General features: G+C 46.9%; 1 protein-coding gene across 2 annotated transcripts in view; it reads right to left on the bottom strand.

Annotated features, from left to right (window-relative positions):
• Positions 1–26,633, bottom strand: part of MVK (mevalonate kinase) — a 35,841-nt gene that overhangs the window by 8,406 nt on the left and 802 nt on the right. For both annotated transcript variants that reach the window (XM_064272334.1, XM_064272335.1), the window contains exons 2-7: positions 26,105–26,196; positions 25,144–25,291; positions 19,823–19,967; positions 17,878–18,033; positions 5,395–5,498; positions 4,752–4,797 (exon numbers count right to left, since the gene is read on the bottom strand). In XM_064272334.1, the coding sequence (XP_064128404.1) occupies positions 4,752–4,797; positions 5,395–5,498; positions 17,878–18,033; positions 19,823–19,967; positions 25,144–25,291; positions 26,105–26,182 (677 nt within the window). In that variant the 5' untranslated portion in view covers positions 26,183–26,196. The remainder of the gene's footprint in view (positions 1–4,751; positions 4,798–5,394; positions 5,499–17,877; positions 18,034–19,822; positions 19,968–25,143; positions 25,292–26,104; positions 26,197–26,633) is intronic.

Below are 26,633 nucleotides of genomic sequence, written 5' to 3'. Positions count from 1 at the left end.
GTCTTCATCTTTCTTAGACAAGTCCTTTGCCAAAAGCCCGCCACTGGGCCCATAACCCTCTAAACCCAGGGTTCCTACGACATCTGGTGACCACCACCGAGGCCTAGGATTTGTCAGTGCCTGTGTGATCTGACTGGTGGTGTAGCGGTTAAGAGCTACGGCTGCTAACCAAAAGGTCGGCAGTTCAAATCAACTTGACAGCGATGGTTGTTTTTTTTTTTTAAATGTGATCTGGCTGCCTCTCCAACCCCCTGACCCCTTACTCCACTCTGCCACTCCCAGCCTCCTGGCTGCTCCTCATACTCCAGCAGGTTCCTACCTCAGGGCCTTTACACTGGTGGCTTCCTCTGCCAGGAACCAACATCACCAGCTACAGGACTCTTGTCATGCAGGCCCCTGCTCAAATGTCACCTCATCAGAGGCCTCGCGCATCACCCCACATAACTAGCTCTGTCCTCTACTTTCTAGCCTCTTGCCCTGTGTTATGGATTGAATTGTATCTCCCAGAAATAAGTGTTGGAATTCTAACCCTTACCTGCGAATATAACTACATAGGAGATGGGGTTTTCTTTGTTATGCTACTGAGGCTATATCAGTGTAGGGTGTCTCTTAGACCTAATTACTTGTGAGTAAAAAAAGAGTAGAATAGACACAGAAGCAAACAAAAATGGGTACGGAGGTGGGAACCAAAACCAAACCAAACCCGTTGTCATTGAGTCAATTGCGACTCATTGCGACCCTACAGGACAGAGTGGAACTGCCCCATAGAGTTTCTAAGGAGGGCCTGGTGGATTCGAACTGCCGACCTTTTGAAAGGTGAGGAGTAAATGTCATGTGAAGATCTCCAAGGAACTGAGAAACACCAGGCTACAGAAGCTGAAAGAGACAAGGATCTTCCCCCAGAGATGACAGACAGACAGCCTTCCCCTACAGCTGATGCCCTGACTTAGGACTTCTAACCTCCTCCACTGTGAGAAAATAAACTTCTGTTCTTTAAAGCCACCCACTTGTGGCATTTCTGTTAGAGCCGCACGAGGGAATGAAGACACCTGGCTGTGTGTTTCTTTAAGGCACCTCTGACGGTCTGACACGCTCTCAAACAGCAACCGACCTGGCTGGTTGTCTCATCCCAAGGGTGGGCTTTTGTCCTGCTCCCTGCTGAGGCTCCTGCATCCGGCACACAGTAGGTACTCGATAGAATGGGTGAGTATAGAGCTAAAGCACGTTGAAGATCTCACTTTCTGATGTCATTCCCAGGATCCCCGTTAGATAAGTGAGGAGGCAAGGCCTCAGGAGAAGTGACTTGCCCATGGCCACCTGGCTGACAAGTGGCAGAGCTGGCTCAACCCCAGGCTGGCTGACCACTGCCCTCTGCTTGTAAGGCCCCGCATCACTGAGGCCTCGAGCCCTCTGCCCTGCCCTCACAGCCAGATTCCCCACAGGAGGCTGGACACTGGATGCCCAGGTCATGTCCTAGTTGGTTTTCTCACCTCGGGCCCAGAATGGTGCTTAGGTTACAAGTGGCTCTCAGGAAACACGGAGTGTGCCCTACTACAGGTCATAAATGGTATGCAAACCATAACTAACAATGCACAAACACCAGAAGAGAAACTAGATAACTGGGAGCTCCTAAAAATCAAACACTTGGGCTCATCAAAAGACTTCACCAAAAGAGTAAAAAGAGAACCTACAGACTGGGAAAAAGCTTTTGGCTACAACATATCCGATAAGGGCTTAATCTCTAAAATTTATAAGATATTGCAACATCTCAACAACAAAAAGACATATAATTCAATTAAAAAATGGGCAAGGATATGAATAGACACTTTACCAAAGAAGACATTCAGGCAGCTAACAGACATTAGAAAATGTTCACGATCATTAGTCATTAGAGAAATGCAAATCAAAACTAAGATGAAATATCATCTTACCCCAACAAGGCTGGCCTTAATCCAAAAAACACAAAATAATAAATGTTGGAGAGGTTGTGGAGAGACTGGAACACATATGTGTTGCTGGTGGGAATGTAAAATGGTACAACCACTTTGGAAAATGACTTGGCAGTTCCTTGAGAAGCTAGTAATAGAAGTACTATACAATCCAGCAATTCCACTTCTAGGAATATATTCTAGAAATAAGAGCCGTCACACAAATAGGCATATGCACACCCATGTTCATTGCAGCACTGTCTACAGTAGCAAAAAGAAGGAAGCAACCTAGGTGCTCATCAACAGACAAATGAATAAACAAATCATGATACATACACACAATGGAACACTACGCAAAGACAGAGAACAATGATGAATCCACAAAACATCTCACAACATGGGTGAATCTGAAGGGCATTATGCTGAGTGAAATTAGTCACAAAAGGACAAACATTTTACGAGACCACTATCATAAGAACCAGTGAAAAAGGTTTAGACACAGAAAAAAAGCATTTTTTGATGGTTATGAGGCTAGTGAGGGAGGGTGAGGGGAACTCATTAACTAGATAGTAGACAAGGATCAACTTGGGTGAAGGCAAGGACAACACACAACACAGGGGACGTCAGCACAACTGGACCAAAGCAGAAGCTCAGAAGTTTCCTGGACACATCCAAATACTTTGAGGGACAAAGTAGCTGGGGCTGGGACCTGGGACCATAGTTTCGGGGACATCTAGGTCAATTGGCATAACAAAGTTTATTAAGAAAATGTTCTGCATCCCACTTTGGTGAGTGGTGTCTGGGGTCTTAAAAGCTTGCCAGTGGCCATCTAAGATGCATCAATTGGTCCCATCCCACTTGCGGCAAAGGAGAATGAAGAACACTAAAGACACAAGGAAAATTTAGCCCAAGAGACTAAAGGTCTGCATAAACCAGAGAGTCCACCAGCCTGAGACCACAAGAACTAGATGGTGCCCAGCTACCACCAATGATGGCCCTGACAGGGAACACAACAGACAGTTCCAGACAGAATGGGAGAAAAGCATGGAGCAGAACTCAAATTCTAGTAAAAAGACCAGACTTAATGATCTGACGGAGACTGGAGGAACCCCTGAGACTATGGCCCCTGGATGGTCTGTTAACCCAGAACTGAAACCATTCCAGAAGCCCACTCTTCAGGCAAAGATTAGATAGGACTATAGAACAAAAAATAATACATGTGAGGAGTGTGCTTTTCAGTTCAGTCAGATACAAGAGACCAAATGGGTGGCTCCTGTCCAGAGGCAGAATGAGAAGGCAGGAAAAGACAGGAACTGACTGAATGGACACAGGGAACCCGGGGTGGAAAGGGGGAGTGAGCTGTGACATTGTGGGGATTACAACTAATGTTACAAAACAATATGTGCATAAATTTTTATATGAGAAATTAACTTGAGATGTAAACTTTCACCTAAAGCACAATAAACAAATAAAACACTGAGTGAATGAAATGCCACCGCCTCTCTGAAGGACCCCCCAGCTCTGCAGTCGCATTTAGCACACCCTTCGGAGCCCTTATGGTGGCCCCCCCGCCGTGGCTTCTCTCTAAGGACTAGTCACGACTGCCTCCCCCAGCAGATAGTGGGCTTGGGCAGGCAGGCCCAGACATCTCAATCCTCCACTCGCTCCTGTCCTGACTACACACATAAACTGGTAGAGCTAACGCCTCCCTGGGCTCCCTAGGCTCTGCTGGTATCAGATCCACGAGCAGCCAGAGGAAGCTCTTTTGAGCTCTTAAACGGCTATGCTCCCTCCTCTGAAGGGCAGTGGTTCTCAACCAAGGCAATCTGCCCTCTAGGGAGAAACTGCCAACGTCGTCTGGAGACATTTTCAGCTGTCATAACTGGGGACGGAGGCAGGGAGGTGCTACTGCCATGTAGTGGGTAGAGGCCAGGATGTTGCTGACCTCCCTACAGTGCGTATGACAGCCCCCTCCACAAAGAACTCTCCAGTGCCAAATGTCAATAGTGCCGAGGGTGAGAAAGCCTGGTAATGAGCCTTGGAAAAGGCAGGTGTGGCTCCTGGAAGTCAACAGAGCTGGGGCAGAGGCACAGGCAGGGGCACAGAGCCACCAACGGGAGTGCCCCAACTGGCAAGGGCAGCCGGCCAGGACCTGCGGCCCATCTGGAAGAAGACTGCTCTGGGTAAAGAAGGTGAGACAGAGTGGGGCTCGGGACACTCACAGCCATGGAAAGGCCCACTGAGGTGGCAGCATGCCCTGGGACAAACCTGACCAAAGGCTCAGGGAACAGCCAAACAGGCACCTGGCTCCTACTTGCCACGTTTATTTCCCTGCACCTGACATTGCCCCTGACTTCAGGCCTGGCTCTGCCTTGTGTGCAACTCTTACGTTCTGCTCTAAGGGCATTTGTGTACATGTCTGTCCCCAGCCGCCACCACCAGACAGAGCTCTCAGAAACTGTCTGAGATTTGTCTTTATTTCCCTGGGCCCCAGGACAGTGTCTTCTGCAACACAGAGAGATATCAATTCTTGTTTACTAAATGAACGGACAGCTGAATGAATGAATGAACGAGCCGTCAAGAGTCTGGAGGAGCAGCCTGTCTCTGGAAGGTGAATGGGGTAGCCATGCATGACCTCCCCCTCTATTCTCCTGGCAATTTAAGAGCCAAACTGGAGAAGAAAAGAGCAACTGTCACCTTGTGCTCCCTTTGTGAAGGTCACCTTGTTGGAGGGGAGCCCAGGACACCTGCCCCACGTGTCACTCCACAAAAAGAGCTTTCCCAGAAGCCCTGCCAGTACGCCCTGCTCCACCCAAGGCTTACCTCTTTAAAGATGATATCTGTCCTTTTTGGTATCGGAGCGCTCCTCCTAAGGAGAAAGCAAAGCGGGTCAAGGCAGTTTGCCTCTTTGGGTGGATTCTGGGTTGGGTTTAGAGTTTCGCCCCAACAGGGCACAGGCTATACATCAAAACTAGTCTCCTCAGCTTCAGTCACAAAAGGGCCACAGGGGCAAGCAGGCCGTCCAAGCTCAGCCAGAACGCTCAGGACAAGGCTGCGGGCTCCTGGGCCACTCCGCTCCCAGCAAGGTCCCCCACTCCACGCAGACAGGCCCCGGGCCGAAAGCTGGGCTCAGGGCTCAGTGTCTAGGCCCATCAAGCAAGCGTTATCTCACTGAAGGGAAGGCTGGCACTTGTGTGGTTTGCAGCATTAACAACGGACTCTGCTGGGGCCCAGTGAAGCTAGAGATTCCCAGGCCCCTCGCCCCCCATGTAGATGTGGTGGCTGTGAGTTAGGGCCCAGAGATTTCTCCCACTCCCCCACAACAGGAAAATGCTGTTTTTTCTCAGAATCCATCGATTCTATTTATCCCAAATCAAAAGGAGCCTCTGCTTCTCTAGTTGTAATAGGGGCTTAAAAAGGCATTGCATAATTAAAATAAAGAAAGGGAACCGGAGGCGGCACATACCCCAGGTGCTGACAGCATTGTCCACTCCGGAGGGGTTCCCGTGAATCACCCTCTCCCCCCGGAAGGCCCACTTGTTAATTAACTCCAAATCCTTCTCGGTCCACCTGCAGAAGACACAGAAACACATCTTGACCGTGAGGGTGGGCAGGGGTCACCACAGGGCAGCAGAGGGCAGGAACCACAGGCTGTGCTTGGTGGAGTCTGAGAGGCGAAAGAGTTCCAGACCAGGAATTCAGAAAGAAGAGAAAACTTCCTGGGGCCTAGGGAACAGTTCTACTCTGAACCACACGGGGGCGCCATGAATCGGAATCAAGTCGACGGCAACAGGTTAGGGATTGGTTTTGGGCCTCTCCAGCTGAGGCCATGCTGGACCTTCCCTCCCTCTAAAACCTTCAGCTAGGCACAGTGGGAAGAGCATGGGCTTTGCGGTCCCACGGTCCCACCTGGCCTCCCACTAGCTGAGTGACTCTGAGTGTGTTACCTACCCTCTCTGAGCCTTGGTCTCTTCGCCTGTCAATTGGTAACGTCACCCTCCTCAAATGCAAGTTGCTGGTGTACTAATGCTGGCAAAGCGTCTGGCAAGGGCTCCGCAAACAACCAGTGGTAGGTATTGTTATGACAGAGCTCTGTCTCTGCACCTACCTGCTCCTGACCAACCCTGCTTTAAGACGAGTAAGCAGAGGTGTAGCTTTCCCAAAGCCCTGCAAGTCAAGTGGATGCACCATCACTATGAATTAGAATCCCAGGAGCCAAGGCCCCTCTGGGACTCGGGTCTGCTCCAGCCCTCTCCGCTGCTCTCCGACATGAGGCCAGGTGCCTTCCACAGGGTTGGGGTTGGCTCACTGAGTTTGTTCAACGAACACTCACATAAGTGTCAAGCAAGGAAAAATGATCAGATCCAGTCCTTGGCCTTTTCCCTCAGCTTTTGTTTCCTTTTGGAAACCCTGGTGGCATAGTGGTTAAGTGCCACGGCTGCTAACCAAAGGGTCAACAGTTCGAATCCACCAGGCGCTCCTTGGAAACTCTATGGGGCAGTTCTACTCTGTCCTATAGGGTCCCTATGAGTCAGAATCAACTCGACGGCACTGGGTTTAGTTTGGTTTGGTTTTGGTTTGTTTCCTTTCCATCAATTCCCTTCCCCATAAAAACAGCAGAAGCCAGTGGTGGTCCTGCAGCCTCTGGGAAGCCAGGCCTGCATGGATGCAACAGTGAACTAGGTCTGAGTCCCTTCCTGCTGCTAGCTCACTGTGCATCCCTGGGCAAGCAGCTTCATCTCTGACCCTTGGTTTTCTTATCTGTAAAATAGGGATAATAACGTCTACCTCACAGAGGATACTGAGAGATGGGAAGAACACACAAGTGCTCTGTATTTGCCTAGGCGGTAGTATGTGCTCAAAGAAAAAAAAAGGGGCCATCTGAGATCACAGTTCTTGGATTCACAAAAGACCCGGCTCAACTTCTCATCTGCTATGGAGCTCTGGGCAAGTCAATCATCCTCACTGAGCCTCCTTCGTCATCTGTCAGATGAGGATTTTATTGACCTGCCATTCACACAGTGATTGTGAGGCTATGACTAATAATGTGTGAACGCTGCTCATTACTATTGATTACCACGTGCCAAGTACTGGGCTAAACGCCTTCTGGAGCAGACCATTTCCTGTAACCCTATGAGGCAGTACAATTACTAACCCCATCCCTACAGAAGAGGAAGCTGAGGCTCAAAGGGGTGAAATAATGTCCTGGAGTTCTCAGTGCTCCTCACCGCTACATCACAACCACATCTGCTGACTTGGAGCTGGAGCTCTTAACCGCTAACCCTTATTATCCCAATGAGATTCACACTATTACTTCACTCATTCATCAAGTATTTACTGAACACCTACTCTGTGCCTGGGCCTAAGCTCACACCAGGTGCAAACAGACATGGTCCTGACTTTCTGGACCTGGAGTCTAGAAGCTAGAGTGGTGCTGGTGAGCCAACAGTATTTGAGTACTGTAGGGCAACGGATCGCTTTTATATGGCCTTTATCGCCACGATCTCATAACTTCCCCCAAATGACTGGGTGGGACTATGAAAACAGGGGCTTGTAGACCACCAAGGGGATTGGCTAGCTTGCTAATAATGTAAATAGGGTGCATGGCACCCTTGTGGGTGTGGGACCTCGCAAATAAGGTGTACGGAACCCTAATGAGGGGATTGGTCAGTTCTGCCATCCTGCTAGGCTTAAAATGAGCCAACCCAGGGGCAAGAAGAGAGGATCTCACCACCACCAAGAAAGAATAGCCATGAGTGGAGCATGTCCTTTGGACCTGGGATCTCTGCACTGAGAAGCTCCTGGAACCAGGAGACCAAGAGAGAAGGAGAGGGAGGGGGAGGGGGGATGAGGCGGTGGAGCTATAATACTGAAGCAGCAGTGGCAAGAGACCAGCAGGAGATGGCGTGGTGGGTTTCCCAGCCCACAGAGTGAGAAACTTGGGTACCTTTGGGCAGGAGCCTTTCCGCCCCTGGTCACCTGCTGGAGCTAGGTTTGCCAAGCCCTAGAGCTACAGCTGAGTGCCTTCAATCTGAGGCTTACTGGCTTGGGGCACTTATCAGCATAGCTAGAAGAACTTCGTAACGCTTGTGGAGCAAGGCAGAGGCCAAGGGACCAGAGAAGGACGTGCCTGCGGCCACAGCTGAGAAAAAGCTATCCTGATTGAAGAACTGTATCCTGAGTGTTTCTGAACCTGAATTATAACCTGTTACTTCCCTAATAAACCCCATGACCATGAGTACTGCCTGTGAGTTCTGTGGGGCCATTGCAACAAATTACTGAACTCAGCAGAGCGTGCCATGGGAGGGATGGTTGGTGTCAGAATTAGTAAAAAGTTTGGAGGATGGAGGCATGTCTGCCCCCCCTCCATAAGAATCAGTCTTGGGCTGTTGATCTTGATTCTCCTTCCTCCTTGTGAAGCTAGAGGCCAACAGATGCCTCTGCCATGCCATTTTTACAGTTGGCCTAAGAAGCAGAATTCATTGCAATGGCTCCAAACTCATGGAAGCATGAAACTTTGTAAAAGAAAGAATGAAGGGGCGCAGGAAGTGAAACTTTGTATTGTTAGGTTACTTTGAGAGACGTTATGCTGCAGCTGAGGAGAGAAACACTGCAGCTGGAGTGGCTCCTGTCAACGGCCAGGCGGGTGAAACAGGATGCCTGACAGAGGGCCAGGATCTACTGGTTCTACCCAGCCAGAGCCATATGCATATGAGTGGGAAGATAGTCAAAGGATGGAGAAAATGAAACTGGAATGTTTTCAAAACGGTTTATGTGTTTGTTTATTTGAATGTACTGTGGATACTGAATGTTTCTCCTACCTAGTGTTGTAACCCCTGTCAGTTTGCATCTGTCAGTTTGTCCTACTGTGAGGACTTGTTGCTGTGATGCTAGAAGCTATGCCACCAATATTGAAACACTAGCAGGGTCACCCATGGTAGAAAGGTTTCAGCTGAGCTTCCAGACTAAGACTAGGAAGAAGGACCTGGCAGTCTACTTCTGAAAAGAATTAGCTAGTGAAAACCTTAAGAATAACAGCGGAACATTGTCTGACACAGTGTGGAAGATAAGCCCCTCAAGTTGGAAGGCACTCAAAAGGCGACTGGGGAAGAGCTGCCTCCTCAAAGTAGAATTGATCTTAATGATGCGAACAGAGTCAAGATTTGGGGACCTTCATTTGCTGATGTGGCCCAACTCAAAATGAGAAAAAATGGCTGCAAACATCCATTAATAATCAGAATACACAAAGTATGAGCCTATGAAAATTGGAAATTGTCAAAAATGAATTGGAACGCATGAAGATTGATATCCTAGGCCTTTGTGAGCTGAAATGGACTGGTATTGGCCATTTGGAATCAGACAATCATGTGGTCTACTATGCCAGGAATGACAACTTGGCGTTGAATGGTGTTGCATTCACTGTCAAAAAGAACATTTCAAGGTCTATCCTGAAGTACAACACTGTCAGTGATAGGATAATATCCATACACCTACCAGGAAGACCAGTTAATACGACTATTATTCAAATTTACGCATGAAGCACTAAGGCCAAAGATGAAGAAACTGAAGATTTGTACCTACTTCTGCAGTCTGAAATTGACTGAGCACACAATCAGGATGCACTGATAACTACTGGTGACTGGAATTCAAGAGTTGGAAAATATGGGCTTGGTGATAGAAACGATGCTGGAGATCACTTGACAGAATTGTGCAAGCCCACCAAGTTCATTGCAAATACCTTTTTTCAAAAACATAAATGGCAACTATACAAGTAGACCTTGCTAGATTGAATACACAGGAATCAAATCGACTACATCTATGGAAAGAGATGATGGAAAAGCTCAATATCATCAGTCAGGACAAGGCCAGGGGCCGACTGTGGAACAGACCATCAATTGCTCACATGCAAGTTCAAGCTGAAACTGAAGAAAATCAGAGAAAGTCCATGAGAGCCAAAATATGACCTTGAGTATATCCCACCTCAATTTAGAGACCATATCAAGAACAGATTTGACGCATTGAACACTAATGATCAAAGACCAGGTGACTTGAAGAATGACACCAAGGACATCGTAAATGATGAAAGGAAGAGAAGAGGTGATTAAAAAGACAGGAAAGAAAGAAAAGCCCAAAATGGATGTCAGAAGAGACTCAATCTTGCTCTTGAATGTCAAGTAGCTAAAGTGAATGGAAGAAATGACGACGTAACAGAGTCAAATGGAAGATTTCAAAGGGCAGCTCGAGAAGACAAAGTAAAGTGTTATTATGACATGTGCAAACACCTGGAATTAGAAAACCAAAAGGGAAGAACACTCTTGGCATTTTTCATGCTGAAAGAACTGAAGAAAAAATTCAAGCCTTGAGTTGCAATATTGAAGGATTCCACAGGGAAGATACTGAACGGATGCAGGAAGCATCAAAAGAAGATGGAAGGAATACACAGAGTCACTATACCAAATGACGCTCAACCATTTCAAGAACTGGTATATGATCAGGGACTGATGGCACTGAAGGAAGAGGTCCAAGCTCCACTGAAGGCACTGGCAAAAATCAAGACTCCAGGAATTGACAGGATACCAATTGAGATGTTTCAACAAATGGATGCAGCACTAGGAGTGCTCACTCAACTATGCCAAGAAATTTGGAAGAGAGCTACCTGCCCAACCAACTGGAAGAGATCCATATTTATGCCTGTTCCAAAGAAAGGTGATCCAACAGAATTTAGAAATTATCAAACAATATCATTATTGTCACAAACAAGTAAAATTTTGCTAAAGATCATTCAAAAGCCGCTGCAGCAGTACACTGACAGAGAATTGCTAGAAATTCAAGCCGGATTCAGAAGAGGACTCGGAATCAGGGATATCATTGTTGATGTCAGATGGATCCTGGCTGAAAGCAGAGAATATCAGAAAGATGTCTACCTGTGTTTTATTGACTATGCAAAGGCATTCAACAGTTTGGATCATAACAAATTATGGATAACATTGCAAATGGGAATTCCAGAACACTTGGCTGTGCTCACGCAGAACATGTACATAGATCAAGAGGCAGTCATTCGAAGAGAACGAGGGGATACTGCGTGGTTTGAAGTCAGGAAAGCTGTGTGTCAGGGTTGTATCTCTTCACTATACTTAGTCTGTACGCTGAGCAAATAATCTGAGAAGCTGGACTAGATGAAGAAGAATGGGGCATCAGGATTGGAGGAAGACTCATTAATAACCTGCGTTATGCAGATGGCACGACCCTGCTTGCTGGAAGTGAAGAGGACTTGAAGCACTTACAAAGATCAAAGACTACTAGTCTTTCATATGGATTCCATCTCAGCATAAAGAAAACAAAAATCCTCACAACTGGACCAATAAGCAACATCATGATAAATGGAGGAAAGATTGAGGTTGTCAAGGATTTCATTTTACTTGGATCTACAGACAACACCCATTGAAGCAGCAGTCAAGAAATCAAAAGATGCATTGCATTGGGCAAATCTGCTGCAAAGACCTCTTTAAAGTGTTAAAAAGCAAAGATGTCACCTTGTAGACTAAGGTGAGCCTGACCCAAGTCTTGGTGTTTTCAATTACCTCATATGCATGTGAAAGCTGCACAATGAATAAGAAAGAGGGAAGAATTGATGTCTTTGAATTATGCCGTTGGCGAAGAATACTGAATATACCATGGACTGCCAAAACAAGAACAAATCTGTCTTGCAAGAAGTACAGCCAGAATGTTCCTTAGAAGCAAGGGTGGCGAGACTTCATCTCACATACTTTGGATATGTTATCAGGAGGGATCAGTCCCTGGAGAAGGACATCATGCTTGGTGAAGTTGAAGGTCAGCAAAAAAGAGGAAGACCCTCAACAAGATAGACTGACACAGTGGCTGCAACAATGGGCTCAAACATAACAATGATTGTGAAGATGGCACAGGACCGGGCAGTGTTTCGTTCTATTGTACATGAGGTCACTATGAGAAGGAACTGACTCAAAGGCACCTAACAACAAACAAAATCAACAGTGTTGTAAAGCAGGCCTAAATGTATGATGGAAATGAATATTGGGTATTATAGGTAACAGGGAGCTTGTAACTCCTCCTTCAGCCAATATTTCATTGGATATGCTAAAAAGGGAACTAGGATTTGCCTGAAACAACAGGCTGTTCATTTCAATATAGTAACCCTGGTGGCTTAGTGGTTAGGAGTTTAGCTGCTAACCAAAAGGTCAGCAGTTCAAATCTACCAGTGCTCTTTGGAAACTCTACAGGGCAGTTCTACTCACTGTGGGTCAGAATTGACTTGATGGCAATGGTTTTTGGAAACTCTGGTGGCGTAGTGGTTAAGTGCTACCGCTGCTAACCAAAGGGTTGGCAGTTCGAATTCGCCAGGCGCTCCTTGGAAACTCTATGGGGCAGTTCTACTCTGTCCTATAGGGTTGCTATGAGTTGGAATCGACTCGATGGCACTGGGGTGTGTGTGCGTGTGTGAGTGTGTGCGTATGTCTGTGTAGACTGTTCTGCTTTTTTGAATTTTGAGCCAATGGTTTGCCTTTGGAAACATGGAGGCAGGAAATGTCAGTGCCCATCAAAGAATCCCCTCCCAGAACTGGAAGTTAAAGTGAGACAGTGAGTAGACAGCCTGGTATTCTTGCCTGAGGTGACCACCAGGGGCCACGAGATGAGAGGTAGGGGGAGGCGCAGCAATGAAGAGATGGGCTGAGTTTGGACGTGTTCCTTTGGCACCTGCCGACCTAGCCCACAGGGGCTGGGGATAAGAGAAAGAGGGAAAGAGTTGGCTGGTCAGAAGTGCTGGGAGGTGTGTGGACACTCAAGCCTATGGCTGGTACCCACTGACCTAGCTTGGATGGCTAGGGATGAGCTGACCAGAACCTGACCGAATGAAGAGAAAGACTTTTGATGTGAGCTGGTGTAAATTGCTGCAATGTGATGGCTTGCTCTGGACTGGACTTTGCTTATGGATCCAAACCTATTCTCCTCGAGTCGATTCCAACTCATAGCGACCCTACAGGACTACAGGACAGAGTAGAACTGCCCCATACAGTTTTCAAGGAGTGGCTGGTGGATTTGAACTGCTGACCTTTTGGTTAGCAGCCAAGCTCTTATCCCTTATGGATACAGATGCTCAAAGTCCAACTGGAACAGAAGATTCTTCACCATAAAACATGGTTGTCTCCTCAGAGTACTGGTGTGATAAAACCAAAAAGCCAAACCCATTGCCGTTGAGTTGATTCCAACTCATAGTGACCCTATAGGACAGAGTAGAACCGCCCTATAGAGTTCCCAAGGAGGGCCTGATGGATTTGAACTGCTGACCTTTTGGCTAGCAGCCATAGCACTTAACCACTATGCCTTTGATAGGCACAGGTAATTTAAACATTGGCTGTCTAAAAAGGGGGGAGGTAAAGGCGTGAAGTGGCTGGCTTAAACACCTTTGTAAATGTGCTTACACTCAAAATAATGGAGACAAGGGAAGACCCCCACTGAATAGTTTCCTCTTTTCCTGATGGGGGTCTAGGGAAGAGAGGGTGGGGGAAAATGTTGACAGAATTATGCGATTCATTTGTGAGTGTTGATTGTTGACAGGGTTAATTGTGATTGTAAAAGCTATAATTGTAGAAGTTGTAACTGTGAAAGAGTGGACTAAGAGGGAAGCACTGCTGGACTGGAGTACAGTGGCTGAACCTAAAGTCCCTTAAAGGTTTTGCCATGCTCAAAGGAAGAGAGTAATCTTCTCTCAGTTAAATCAGAGGCTAGAAGGCGAAATGACTTTTGGAGAACCTGACTAGATCAGACAGACACTGCAACAGACCTGAGTGGCTCGTACCTGAGTAACCTCATCTTAGGGGCTCTTTGCCCTACTGAAGGACTAATCATTAATGACTGTTTTGGACTGGTACAATGACTGGGAGAGGGAACTATGGCTAGAAAAGCCAAGAGATCTTTTTTTTTTTTTAATTTATTTATTGTGCTTTAGGTGAAAGTTTACAAATCAAGTCAGTCTCTCATACAAAAAGCCATACACACCCTGCCGTGCACTCCCAGCTGCTCTCCCCCTAATGAGACAGCACATTCCTCCTCTCCACCCTGTATTTCCTGTGTCCATTCAACCAGCTCCTGTCCCATTCTTACTTCTCATCTCGCCACCAGGCAGGAGTCGCCCACATAGTCTCATGTGTCTACTTAAGCCACGAAGTTCACTCCTCTCCCACATCACTGTCTCTCTTACAGTCTAGGCCAATCTCTGTCTATAGAGTTGGTTTTGGGAATGGTTCCAATCTTGGGCTATCTACAGGTCCTGGGACCATGACCATCAGGGTCCCTCCAGTCTCAGTCAGACCATTAAGCCTGGTCTTTTTACGAGAATTTAAGATCTGTATCCCACTGTTCTCCTGCTCCATCAGGGATTCTCTGTTGTGTTCCCTGTCAGGGCAGTGATCGTGGTAGCCGGGCACCATCTAGTTCTTTCAGTCTCAGGCTGATGAGGGGATTGCTTTTATATGGACTTTCTCACCACGGTCTTGAACTCCCACCAAAACCCTAGGTGGAACTATGCAAATGAGGGCTTGTAGCCCACCAAAGGGATTGGACAGCTTGCCAATAATGTAAATAAGGTGCATGGCATACTTGTGGGGTGGGGGTGGCACCACATGAATAAGGTGTATGGAACCCTAATAAGGTGATTGGTCAGTTTCGCCACCCTGCTAGGCTTAAAATAGTCATCCCAGAGGTGGGAAGGGAGGATCTTATCACCACCGAGAAGGAACAGCCAGGAATGGGGCGTGTCCTTTGGACTTGGGATCCCTGCGCTAAGAACCTCCTAGAACCAGGAGACGAAGAGAAAAAGAGATAACTGTAACACTAAAGACCATGAGAAGTGGTGGCAGAGAAACAGCGGCAGCAGAGGAAGGAGACTGGCAGGAGACAGTGCACTGGGCTTCATGACCCATGGAACGAGAAAGCTGAGTGCCTTGGGGCAGGAGGCTTGCTGGCAGAGTGGGGGTGCCTCCAGGCACTTGGTGGAGCTAGGTTTGCCAACCCACAGAGCCAGAGCTGAGCACCTTCAGCCCTAGGCTTAATGGTGGAGTGGGGTGGCTCGAGGGCCTTACTGGCAGAGCTAAAAGAGTTTTGCAACATTTACTCAAGCACGCCAGAGGTCAATGGGCCAGAGAGAGTCATGCCTGGGGGCGTGGCTGAGAAGAGGCTGTCCTGATGGAAAAACTGTATCCTGAGTGTTCCTGAACCTGAATTACAACCTGTTACTTCCCTAATAAACCCCATAATCATGAGTATTGTCTGTGAGTTCTGTGTGGCCATTGCAACAAATTGTGGAATTCAGCAAAGAAGCAGAGTACCCTGCATGGAAGGAACAGCTGATATCAGAATTGGTAAAAAGGTTGGAGGGTGGGGACATATATGATCTCCGCTTCACAGGAATCAGCCTTGGGCTGTTGATCTTTCCTTTCCTCAAAGTGAAGTTAAAGGAGGTCAGATGCCTCCACCATACCATCATTACAATCACAAACCCCAGTGAGGGCAGTGCAGGGCAGAATGGAGTGCTTAGCGGGAGAGTCCATTCTGAATAGGGGACTGAGGTATAAATGGGAGTCAGCAAGACCAGACATGGGGGTGGGGGGAGGCATTAGAGCTGGAGGTAAGACAGATAGGGTTAACTGTGCTGGTCCAACAAAAGAGCTGTTAAAAGATTACCATCTAGAAGTTGGGTAAAAAGGAACCACACCCTGTCAACATGAGGTAAGACTGAAACCATTCCCCTACTTTACAGGCTCCCACTCCTCCTCCTGCATGCACGGAAGAACAAAGTGTGACTACTGTTTAACCTTCCTTAGCCCTCACAAAATGGTGATGTAATGTCAAAGATGAGCGCGCTTACGCTATATCCCATAATAAGTGATGCCAAGAGGACTCCATCTTGAATATCAGCAGGTTCCATCCTGAATTCGGATGCAGTGTGCAACCTAATTAACATGCACTGACATTCTGAGAAGCACCCGCACCTTATAAGAAGCCCACTAAATATTACTTTACTGTCTCCACCGAACCCATATAAGCCCTAGCCTTTTCGAGTCAATCTTTTGGAGAGGCTTAGTCCCCCAATGACTTCCTTTGCTTGACGCAAGCAAGATAAAGCTTGGTGAAGATAAAGTCTGTCCTTCATGTGTATTCTTACTTGGGAAAAGACAAGGACCTTTTGTGTCAGACTGGCGATTGGTAACAGAGGGACCAGCTTGTGCAAGGCGGTAGACTGCCTGGGTAGAAGTGGGTGAGCAAGAGGGAATGAGTTTCCAGTGGTGAAAAGAGTCCAGGCCTGTGTTTTGTGACATGTATGTTTTCAGGGACCACTTCTGGCCTGGCTGGGTGGCCCCATGCACCATCGACAGCAAGTCCCGGGCTGCTGTGGCCTGCAGTCTTCTGACCCCTGCTCCAAAGTAGTGGCCCTGACTCAGGGGTGTCCCTGGACTCAGCCAGGGAACCCCCTTTAAAATATACATTTCCATGCCTGGACCACCACCACCAATTCTCAATAGGAGAGGGGCAGAGCCAGAATCCACATGTATTGTTTAAAAGCAAAACAACCTTCCCAGGACACAAAACAAGTCTCAAATTTAAAAGACTGAAATCATACAAAGTATTCTTTCCAATCACAATGAGAAGAAACTAGAAATTAATAACAGAAAGAAAACTAAAACTTATACAAGTATGTGGAAACTAAGTAACACACTACTAAGTAACCAGTAAGAAACCCTGGGGGTACAGTGGTTAAGCATTGGGCTGCTAACCAAAAGGCTGGCAGTTCGAATCCACCAGCTGCTCCTTGGAAGCCCTACGGGGCAGTTCTATTCTGTCCTGTAGGGTCACTATGAGTCGGAATCGACTCGAAGGCAACAGTTTTGGGTTTAAGTAACCAATAGGAGTCCCTGGGTAGCACAAATAATTATGTGCTGGACTACTAACAGAAAGGTTGGTGGTTCAAACCCACCCCGAGATGTCTCAGAAGTAAGGCCTGGTGACCTGCTACCGAAAGGTCACAGCTTTGAAAACGCTACGGAGACTTCTACTCTGTAACAGATGGGGTCACCACGAGTCAGAATTGACTTGGTAGCAACTAACAACAAGAAGTAACCCATGAGTGAAAGAAGAAATCAAGACAGAGATAAAAAAAAGCAGAGTCAAACAAGAATGAAAGCTAACATACCCAAACCTACGGGATGCAGGAAAATTTATAGCAATACATGAATACATTAAGCAGAAGAAAGATCCCAGATCAATAGCTTAACTCTACAACTTAGGCAAACTAAGCACAAAGCTACGAGAAGAAGGAAATAATAAAGAACAGAGCAGAAAACAACCTCCCCAGGTAATACTGAGGCACAATCAAGGTTGAAAACGGTTGCTCTAAAACGGGACTGTTACGGATTGAATTGTGTCCCCCCAAAATACGTGTTGTAAATCTTAACCCCTAGACCTATGGTTATGATCCTATTTGGGACAAAGCTGAAACTACCAGTGGCTGGGCCAAGGTCCCACAGCAGGTCATTGGCAGAGGAGGGTCATCTAAGTTTGTCTAACCCACTGCCCTCTACATCCATCCTCAGATTTTCTACCATACCACCAGCACTTAAACCCAGAAGAGTCAAGATGGGGTGAAGGATGGGGGAACAGAAGCTGTTCAGTGTAGCAGTGAGGAGCTCGGGCTCTGGATTCAGACTGCCTGGATTCAAATCCCATTCTGCCACTTACTAGCTGTATAGCCTGAGGCCAGCCATCTGGCCTCTCTGTGCCTCAGCTTCCTCATCTGTAGAATGGACGCCATTGCACCACTCTCCTCACAGGGTTGTGGCGAGTCCTCAGTGAGAGAATACATGTGTGGTTCCCAGCACACAGGAAGGACAGTGACCAGGGTGAGGAACGTAATTACCTGCTGATGCCATCACCGTCCCTCAGAGGGTTGGGGATCTCCTCACATGCGGTCAGCAGGGCAGCTGCCAAACAGACCGAGTAGGCAGCACTGGAGCCCAAGCCTGCCCCAGTGGGCAGCTCTGACCACACCATGATGTCCAGGCTTGGCAGGGTTCTGAAACACACCAGGGTGCAAAACGTGACTGTCTTGAGGTCAGTGAGGTGCCCTCACTGAACCAGGGGCTGAGGCCCAAGGTCTGACTCTCAGTGTTTGGCCCAGTTTTCTGAACTCTCAGAGATTTCTCGACCCCAAGGTCATCCCTACTGGATGGCAGGAACTTGCAGTAAATCTGACAACTAGAAAATAAGCATCAGATTTACCTAAATCACTTCTATCCAGTCAGACCTCTTCCAGAAAGAGGCTCACCAACCACCAACTCCTTTCTTTAAACTCCTTCCTGTTCCCTGAACATGTTCCATAGTCCTGCCCTTAGCACAGGCTGGTCCCTCTGCCTGGAATAGCCTCATACCTCTTTATTCCCCAGGCAATTCCTACTATCCCCAAGACCCTTCTCAGATGTCATTTCCTCTGTGAAGCTTTCCCTGACCACTACAAAGGCAACTCCTACCTCTCTGTTTCAAAGCCCCAGCATGTAATCTTGCTCCACCGCTGCCTTATTGCAGTACACTATAACTGTGTTCACGTGGAGGCTTCTCCCATCAGGCAGCGCTTCCCAGTCACGTATACCACAGGTCCTCTTTTGACAACAGGAAAGTTCAGAATCACTGCCTCTTACGTGTATTCCCCTAACCAAGAACTGTCAAACGTCATGCTCAATAATTTCCTTTAGAGGCTTTTCCCATTTTCCAAATATAAAATTATAATATGATCATGCCTTTTCAAACTACACACATGCCCACTCCAGGAGCTTCTGAAATGTCCCCCGTGAAGGGGACATGCCCCTCTCAGCAAGTGTCAGGACATTCACAGATGTGAATTACGTTTAATTAGTGTCGGCTGCAGGAGTGAAGGGCTGCCCCTTGAGGTTTTCTCTTCGGGTTCTGGACAGTGAATACTCACTATGTGCCAGGTACTTTGCTAGGCCCATTATATATGATATTTCTTATCCTCCTAATAGTTCTGAGGAAATTGAAAACAAGAATAGCCAATCTTGTCAAGCTATATGCCAGGCCCTGTGCTTTACATATATTAACTCATTTAACCTCACAAGTATTATCGTGGTGGGTAGGTACTATTACTGCCCTTATTTCACAGATGAGGAAGCTAAGCCTCAGAGAGGGTAAGAACTCCAGTGCGCTAGGGCGTGTCATGTGTTCTGACTCTCAAGCTCATGCTTTCTCTCACCAGGTGGCACTCACTCAACAGTATTGTCATCCTCAAAGAGCTGGCTTCCCAAAAGGCAGAAAACTCAGATCTTATCGTAAGGGATGAGGCAGGCACATGCTTCACTTTGCTATTCAGGGAGCTTCCCTGGAGCCAGTGAAAGATGGAGCAAAGGTGCCTCTGTAGAAGCTACACGGGGATCCAAGAATGGTGATCCAAGAACGGGGTTTGGGTTGGTTCTACTGAATTAAACAGGCCAGAGGTGGCAGGTGGGGTTAAGAATATAAGTGTTTGTATTAATATGAACTGAATTAACGTCCCAGTTCTACCACTTACTAGCTAGCTGCATGGCTTTAAGCATCTTTACTGTCCAAGCCTCTGGTTCCCTGTGTGTAAAATGAGGACGGTGCCTCTCTCATAGGGTTATCGTGAATATTAAAAGAGTAACACATCTGAAGCGTCCAGTGTGGTGCCTGGCACGTGGTGAGGACAGCAGGTGGCTGCTGTTGTTAGTGGCCTAAAAGGTGGCATGTGCATTCTCCTACAGCAGCGACTTGAGGAACCCTCCCAGTTACCTGGGGAGGGTGAACATAAACTCCTTTCCCAGACCGCCACAAACCTCTGCTTCCGGCAGATGGACAGGTACAAGTAAAGGAAAGCCAGCACAGCCAGGCGCTCGTTGATGGCACAGTCCTCAGGGAAGTCTGCCACCTCCTTTAGCTTCTCCACTTGCTCTGGGATGGGTGCTGTGATGTCATCTTGCTCTGTCACACAGGCAAACAAGCAAACACAGGTAGGTGAAAGGGCCTCAGGCTTTTATAAGCAACAGAATACAGAATATTGTATGGTTACTGGAATCAGAATCTGGGTGGACAGGAACTCATGGTCTAAGTACCACAGCCAAGTCTCCCAGTTGACTTCAGGCTTTGAAGGCAGCTGGACTTGGATTTGAGTCCTGACTGTGCCATTTGCTGGCTTTGTAGCCATGAGCAGTGACGTAACCTCTCTGAACCTCAGTTTTCCTCCTTGTAAAAGAGCAATAACAGCAGTACTTCTTCATGACATTGTCATAAAGACAAAGTTAAATAAGGTGTGTAAAATCCTCAGCACGGCTCCCAGCACACGTAGTAAGTGCCTAATTAATAGCCAAAAAACCCCCAAGCCCGTTGCTGTCAAGTCGCTTCTGACTCAGCAACCCTACAGGACAGAGTAGAACTGTCTCATGGGGCTTCCAAAGCTGTAATCTTCACAGAAGCAGACTGCCACATTTTTCTCCCGCTGCTTAATAGGAGTTTTAAAACACACACACACACACACACACACACACACACACACACACACGGAATGCCAGCTCACTCAAAGACCTGGGTTTGATCTTCTATATTACCAAAACCCAAACTAAAGGGAGTATTGAGCATTCCCCAAATACTCCCCTCTCCCGAAACATAATTACTGAGTACAGGACACTCAAATAAGACCAGTGGTTTTGAAATACTGGATTTGCTTGGGCAGGAGGGAAAGACAAAGCAGTAATTTCTTTCCCAGTGGCACACAGGAGACTGGGCCACTTTCCTGAGAAGCTGAGCAAATCCGACCAGCTCACCTTTCCAAATCACTCTCTGCGCCCTGGGTCAGACTCCAAGGGGAAGTGATATTGAATTAGGTGTGCCTGTGTTAGGAAACTTCAGGGTACACATTAAGTCCTTGATAAGGATGTGCTGAACAAACTAATGATACATTAAAGCGAGCCACGCCTGTGACAATATTTTGGAGAGCCCAGACATCTCAGAGCTGTAATGGAGATGGAACAGTCGTGAAGAGCCTGGGCTTTGGAGTTTAGAAAGGCCTGGGTCTGAGTCCTCTCTGTATCTCTGACAAGCTGTATGACCTAAGCCACCTGGCCTCGCGGAACCTCAATGCCTTATCGGTAAAATGATAAAGAATAACACCTTCTACTTCCAGGGAAGGCTGGAAAATTCTAAGAGTACAACATAACGTAACACACCTAGTTCAGTGCCTGGCCCACACAAATGTCCGATAGATCTTCACTTATTACTATTATGGGCAGCAAAAAAAAAAAAAAGGTGTCAGATCCTGGCAACCTAGTGCAAAGTGTGTCTCCAAAGGCTCGAATTCCTCTGGCTCCCAGGAGAAATAGAATAACAAGCCCTCACCCATGGACCACGCTCTACGTCACAGCCCTAGTGCCCACCTCCAGCTCTGTTGGATGCAGCCCTCAGTCAAGCAACAGGACTCTGCTCACTGGGGCTCAGAGGGTTAAGGGACCTGCCCAGGGTCAAACAGGGAATCAAGAGTGAGGAAGAACCAAAAGACATCTGAGACATGTCCCAGCACACTCGGCTGCTTGTATCCCATGTTACTGACAGGCAAAAGCAGTAGCCTCTTTCAAAATATGCAATTGAGAAAGAGCTTATTCAACAGGCGGGGATTTTATTGCTGAGTTTCCAGTAGTGAAAAGAGTCAAGATCTGTGTTTTGTGACATGTATGTTCTCAGGGACCATTTCTGGCCTGGCTGGGTGGCCTCGCACACCATGGACAGCAAGTCCCGGGCTGCTGTGGCCTGCAGTTTTCTGACCCCTGCTCCAAAGTAGTGGCCCTGACTCAGGGGTGTCCCTGGACTCAGCCAGGGAACCCCCTTTAAAATATACATTTCCATGCCTGGACCACCACCACCAATTCTCAATAGGAGAGGGGCAGAGCCAGAATCCACATGTATTGTTTAAAAGCAAAACAAAACAACCTTCCCAGGACACAAAGCAAGTCTCAAATTTAAAAGACTGAAATCATATAAAGTATTCTTTCCAATCACAATGAGAAGAAACTAGAAATTAATAACAGAAAGAAAACTAAAACTTATACAAGTATGTGGAAACTAAGTAACACACTACTAAGCAACCAGTAAGAAACCCTGGTGGTGTAGTGGTTAAGCACTGGGCTGCTAACCAAAAGGCTGGCAGTTCGAATCCACCAGGTGCTCCTTGGAAACCCTATGGGGCAGTTCTACTCTGTCCTATGGGATCACTATGAGTCAGGATCAACTCGAAGGCAACAGGTTTGGTTTTTTTTTTTTTTTTAAGTAACCAGTGGAGCCCTGGTGGCGTAGTAGTTAAGAGCTATAGCTGCTAACCAAAGGTCGGCAGTTCGAATCCACCAGCTGCTCCTTGGAAGCCCTACGGGGCAGTTCTATTCTGTCCTGTAGGGTCACTATGAGTCGGAATCGACTCGAAGGCAACAGTTTTGGGTTTAAGTAACCAATAGGAGTCCCTGGGTAGCACAAATAATTATGTGCTGGACTACTAACAGCAAGGTTGGTGGTTCAAACCCACCCCGAGATGTCTCAGAAGTAAAGCCTGGTGACCTGCTACCGAAAGGTCACAGCCTTGAAAACGCTACGGAGACTTCTACTCTGTAACAGATAGGGTCACCATGAGTCAGAATTGACTTGGTAGCAACTAACAACAAGAAGTAACCCATGAGTGAAAGAAGAAATCAAGACAGAGATAAAAAAAAAAGCAGAGTCAAACAAGAATGAAAGCTAACATACCCAAACCTACGGGGTGCAGCAAAATTTATAGCAATACATGAATACATTAAGCAGAAGAAAGATCCCAGATCAATAGCTTAACTCTACAACTTAGGCAAACTAAGCACAAAGCTACGAGAAGAAGGAAATAATAAAGAACAGAGCAGAAAACAACCTCCCCAGGTAATACTGAGGCACAACCAAGGTTGAAAACGGTTGCTCTAAAACGGGACTGTTACGGATTGAATTGTGTTCCCCCAAAATACGTGTTGTAAATCTCAACCCCTAGACCTATGGTTATAATCCCATTTGGGAATGAGTTTTCTTTGTTAAGAGACCATATCAATGTAGGGTGTGTTTTAAGCCAATCACCTTGGAGATATAAAAAGAGCAGATTAGGCATAGAGAAGAAAGCAAGGATGGGGGAAGATGACAAGCTACGTGGAGATCTCCAAGGAACTAGGAATCAGAAGCTGAGGAGACAAGGAACCTCCCCCAGAGCTGACAGAGAGAGAAAGGCTTGCTCTAGAGCCAGCGCCCTGTATTCGGACTTCCAGCCTCCTGAACTGTGAGAAAACAAATTTCTGTTTGTTAAAGCCATTCACTTGTGGTATTTGTCATAGCAGCACTAGATAACTAAGATGGGGGGTTAGTTATCCTCCATCCTGCTACATACATGAGAGTGGCTGAGTGGCTTGCTGTGGAGTGATTCTAATGAGGAATGGGGATCAGGACTCCAGGGTCAGATGAGTTTGGAAAAAGGCCCCTCAAGGAGCCCCATTGGCCCCACCCTTGGCTGAGAAACCTTGCTGCCAAAGTGAGGCCTTTGCCCAGAGAGGAGACAGCACCCTGAGAACAGAGAACACACTCCAGCTTTGGTGGGGATGAGGACTCTGTGACTGAAAACAAACTTGCCTGCTTCTGAGCGGACACAGCACTCCCCACATGATCAAACACCATCATGTAAGCCTTAACGTACTGGCATGGAAGGACATCCCTGATCTAGTGAAACACATACACACATATCTGAAAGGTTTATATGGCCCGGTCCAATTTGGTTAAAAAACAAGTTACTCCCTTAACTCAATCAATCTATCTATCTACAGAAAATAATCCAGTAGGATTACTACCAAAATGTTTAGAGTCATTATCAGGGGAGTAAACAGTGGGGGTGGATAATAAGTAATGTTTTTCCTCACAGTGTCTCAGTATGGACTGTATTTTCCAATAAGCATGAGTTACCTTTATTCTGGGAGCTCTGGTGGTGCAGTGGTTAAGCGCTCAGCTGCCAACCAAAAGGTCAGCAGTTCGAATCCACCAGCTGCTCTTTGGAAACCCTGTGGAGCAACTCCACTCTGTCCAATAGGGTTGCTGTGAGTCAGAATTGACTCAATGGCAATTGGTTTGGTTTTTGGTTTACCTTTATTTTTAACGATTTCTAATTATATAAAACGCCAACACAGTCTCCTTGTAAAACAAGAACAACATTATAGAATATTAGGTCCCCTTTGACCATCCCCTTTAGTGCGTCCCCTCCCCAGAGCCAACTAATCACCACAGTCTGATGTCTATCCTCCTCCCAGACCTTTTTCTATGCATTTACACATACTCTTAGACATAATTTGTCCTCATCATAACATGCATACTGTTTTCATATTGTTTTTTTCACTCAACAATGTGTGTCTTAGTCATCTAGTGCTGCTATAACAGAAATACCACAAGTGGATGGTTTTAACAAAGAGAAACTTATTTCTACACAGTAAAAAAAAAAAAAAGCAGGCTAAAAGTCCAAATTCAGGGTGTCAGCTCCAGGGGAAGGCTTTCTCTCTCTGTTGGCCTTCTCATCAATCTTCCCCAGACCGGGACCTTCTTTGTGCAGGAACCCTGGGTCCAAAGGACGTGCTCTGCTCCTGCCACTGCTTTCTTGGTGGCATGAGATCCCCCCGCCACCCATCCCACCCCTCCCGTCTCTCTGCCTGCTTCTTTTATATCTCAAGAGATTGCCTCAAGACACAATCCAATCTTGTAGATTGAGTCGCCGCTCATTCTCCTTCATTAACATCATAGAGGCAGGATTTACAACGTACAGGAAAATCACACAATACCAAGAATCATGGCCCAGCTCAAGTGATAAACACATTTTTGGGGGGACATAATTCAATCCATGACAACGTGTCTTAATAATTTGTCCACATCAACCCACATAGATCTTGTGCATCATTTTATACTGCAATTTTAAAAATTAATAAATAAGTGAAACTAATGTTACCAGCTCAGGTTTGCTTGCCTCTGGCTCCCTTAGGCACAGCCAAGAAGAACTACCCCACTGCCCTCTTTGCCCCTCTCTCCAGGGCCCAGGTTCTTACCATTCCTGGTGTCTCCTCCCTTCACTCACCCAAAAAGCTCGTGTCCAGCAGCTGAAACCTGGCCACATCCCAGTCCCGCTTGACACCAATGTTTGGTAAACTGAGGCCAACTTTCCCATTGCTATGGGGTTGAAGGCGGAGAAATGTTCGCAAGTTCAAGGCCACAGCCAGTGCTACCTGAAGAATAAAGGGCAAAAGCAGTAAGCCTGAGGCTGAGTGGCAACAAGCATGGCTTCCATCTTAGGAGAAACGGGGCCAATGCCAAGTGCTGAGAAGAAAGAGTCAATACCCAACAATACAGGCCACCCCCTCCCATGCCCTTGGCAGACACTGTTAATCAACATTCTCCCATTTAGCCTGGGCACAGCCATTATCAGCCAATTAAGAGCTAAAGTCTATCCATATTTGCCTTCCCCATGCAAAATTTCATTTGGTTCAGAGGTTCTCAACACCAAATAAATAGTCACTTCCCCATAATCCCAGGGTTTTCAAAAGTAAATAAAGTTGGGAGACTTTGACATTTAAGAGTGGATAAGCAGAAAAGCTGGAGCTTTGGATTCAGACAGACCAAGTTCACTCCTAGATCTACCAAGGTCTAGGGGGCCTTGGTGAAGTTACCAATTCTTTCCTTAGTCTCAGTTTTCATATCTAGAACATAATAAAAGGATGTACCTTAGAGGGTGGTTCTAAGAGTACCCCAGAGCACAGTCCTCAATCATCTTTGTCTCTGCTGATACTTATACCCTAGGTGACCTCATTCCACTCACACGGCTTTTTGTACCTTTTTGGTAGTTTAGTGAGTGAGACTAGAGAAGCCCTCCTGTGTATAAGACCTGCCTTTTCACTTGCCTGGCTGGGAGGAGGCTATGCCTTGGGGCTCATCTCAGCTTCTTGTGAGATTAACGCAGGGGTGGGGGTAGGGGGGTGGGGAGTTGGGGGGGTAGTGGGGCCCAATCTTTGGAGGTGCTGGGTTGTTTTTTTTTTTTTTACCTTGCCATGGACCACAGCATGCTCTCCATGAAGGATGACTTTCCCTGGCGCAGACACCATCAAGACCTCCGACAACATGGCTCCTGGGAATCCTGAAAGGGAAAGTCAGAGAGAGCAACAAAGGTCCTTAGATGGCAGAACCAGCAGGAAGGGATCTTAGAGAATGCCTACCTCAGGCCCATCATTATAATAAACAAGGCAGTGACCATCCAGCACTCGTTATGTGCACAAAAGTCAGTGCCACAAAGCACAGCGGTCCACTGGATGCATCAACAGATCTGGGTTCAAATCCAGCCTCTTCCACTTCCCAATGATATGATCTTAGGTAACTCACTTAATGGCTGTGAACCTCGGTTTCTCCACATGTGATACAGGGATATTAACTGTACCTACTTCAATAGGTTGTTAAGTTAAATAATATAAGGGAAACAGTGTCTGACACACTGTAATCACTTGATTACTCATGGTTACGTATTACTGGCTCTGTTCTCCTTTCAGCTTTTATTACTAGTGAAGGTAGAAATTTAAT

This window comes from Loxodonta africana, chromosome 19 (genome assembly GCF_030014295.1).
Source record: "Loxodonta africana isolate mLoxAfr1 chromosome 19, mLoxAfr1.hap2, whole genome shotgun sequence".
Classification (NCBI taxonomy): domain Eukaryota; kingdom Metazoa; phylum Chordata; class Mammalia; order Proboscidea; family Elephantidae; genus Loxodonta; species Loxodonta africana.
The sequence above is the reverse complement of the archived record's forward strand: the minus strand, read 5'-3'. Positions and strand labels throughout refer to the sequence as shown.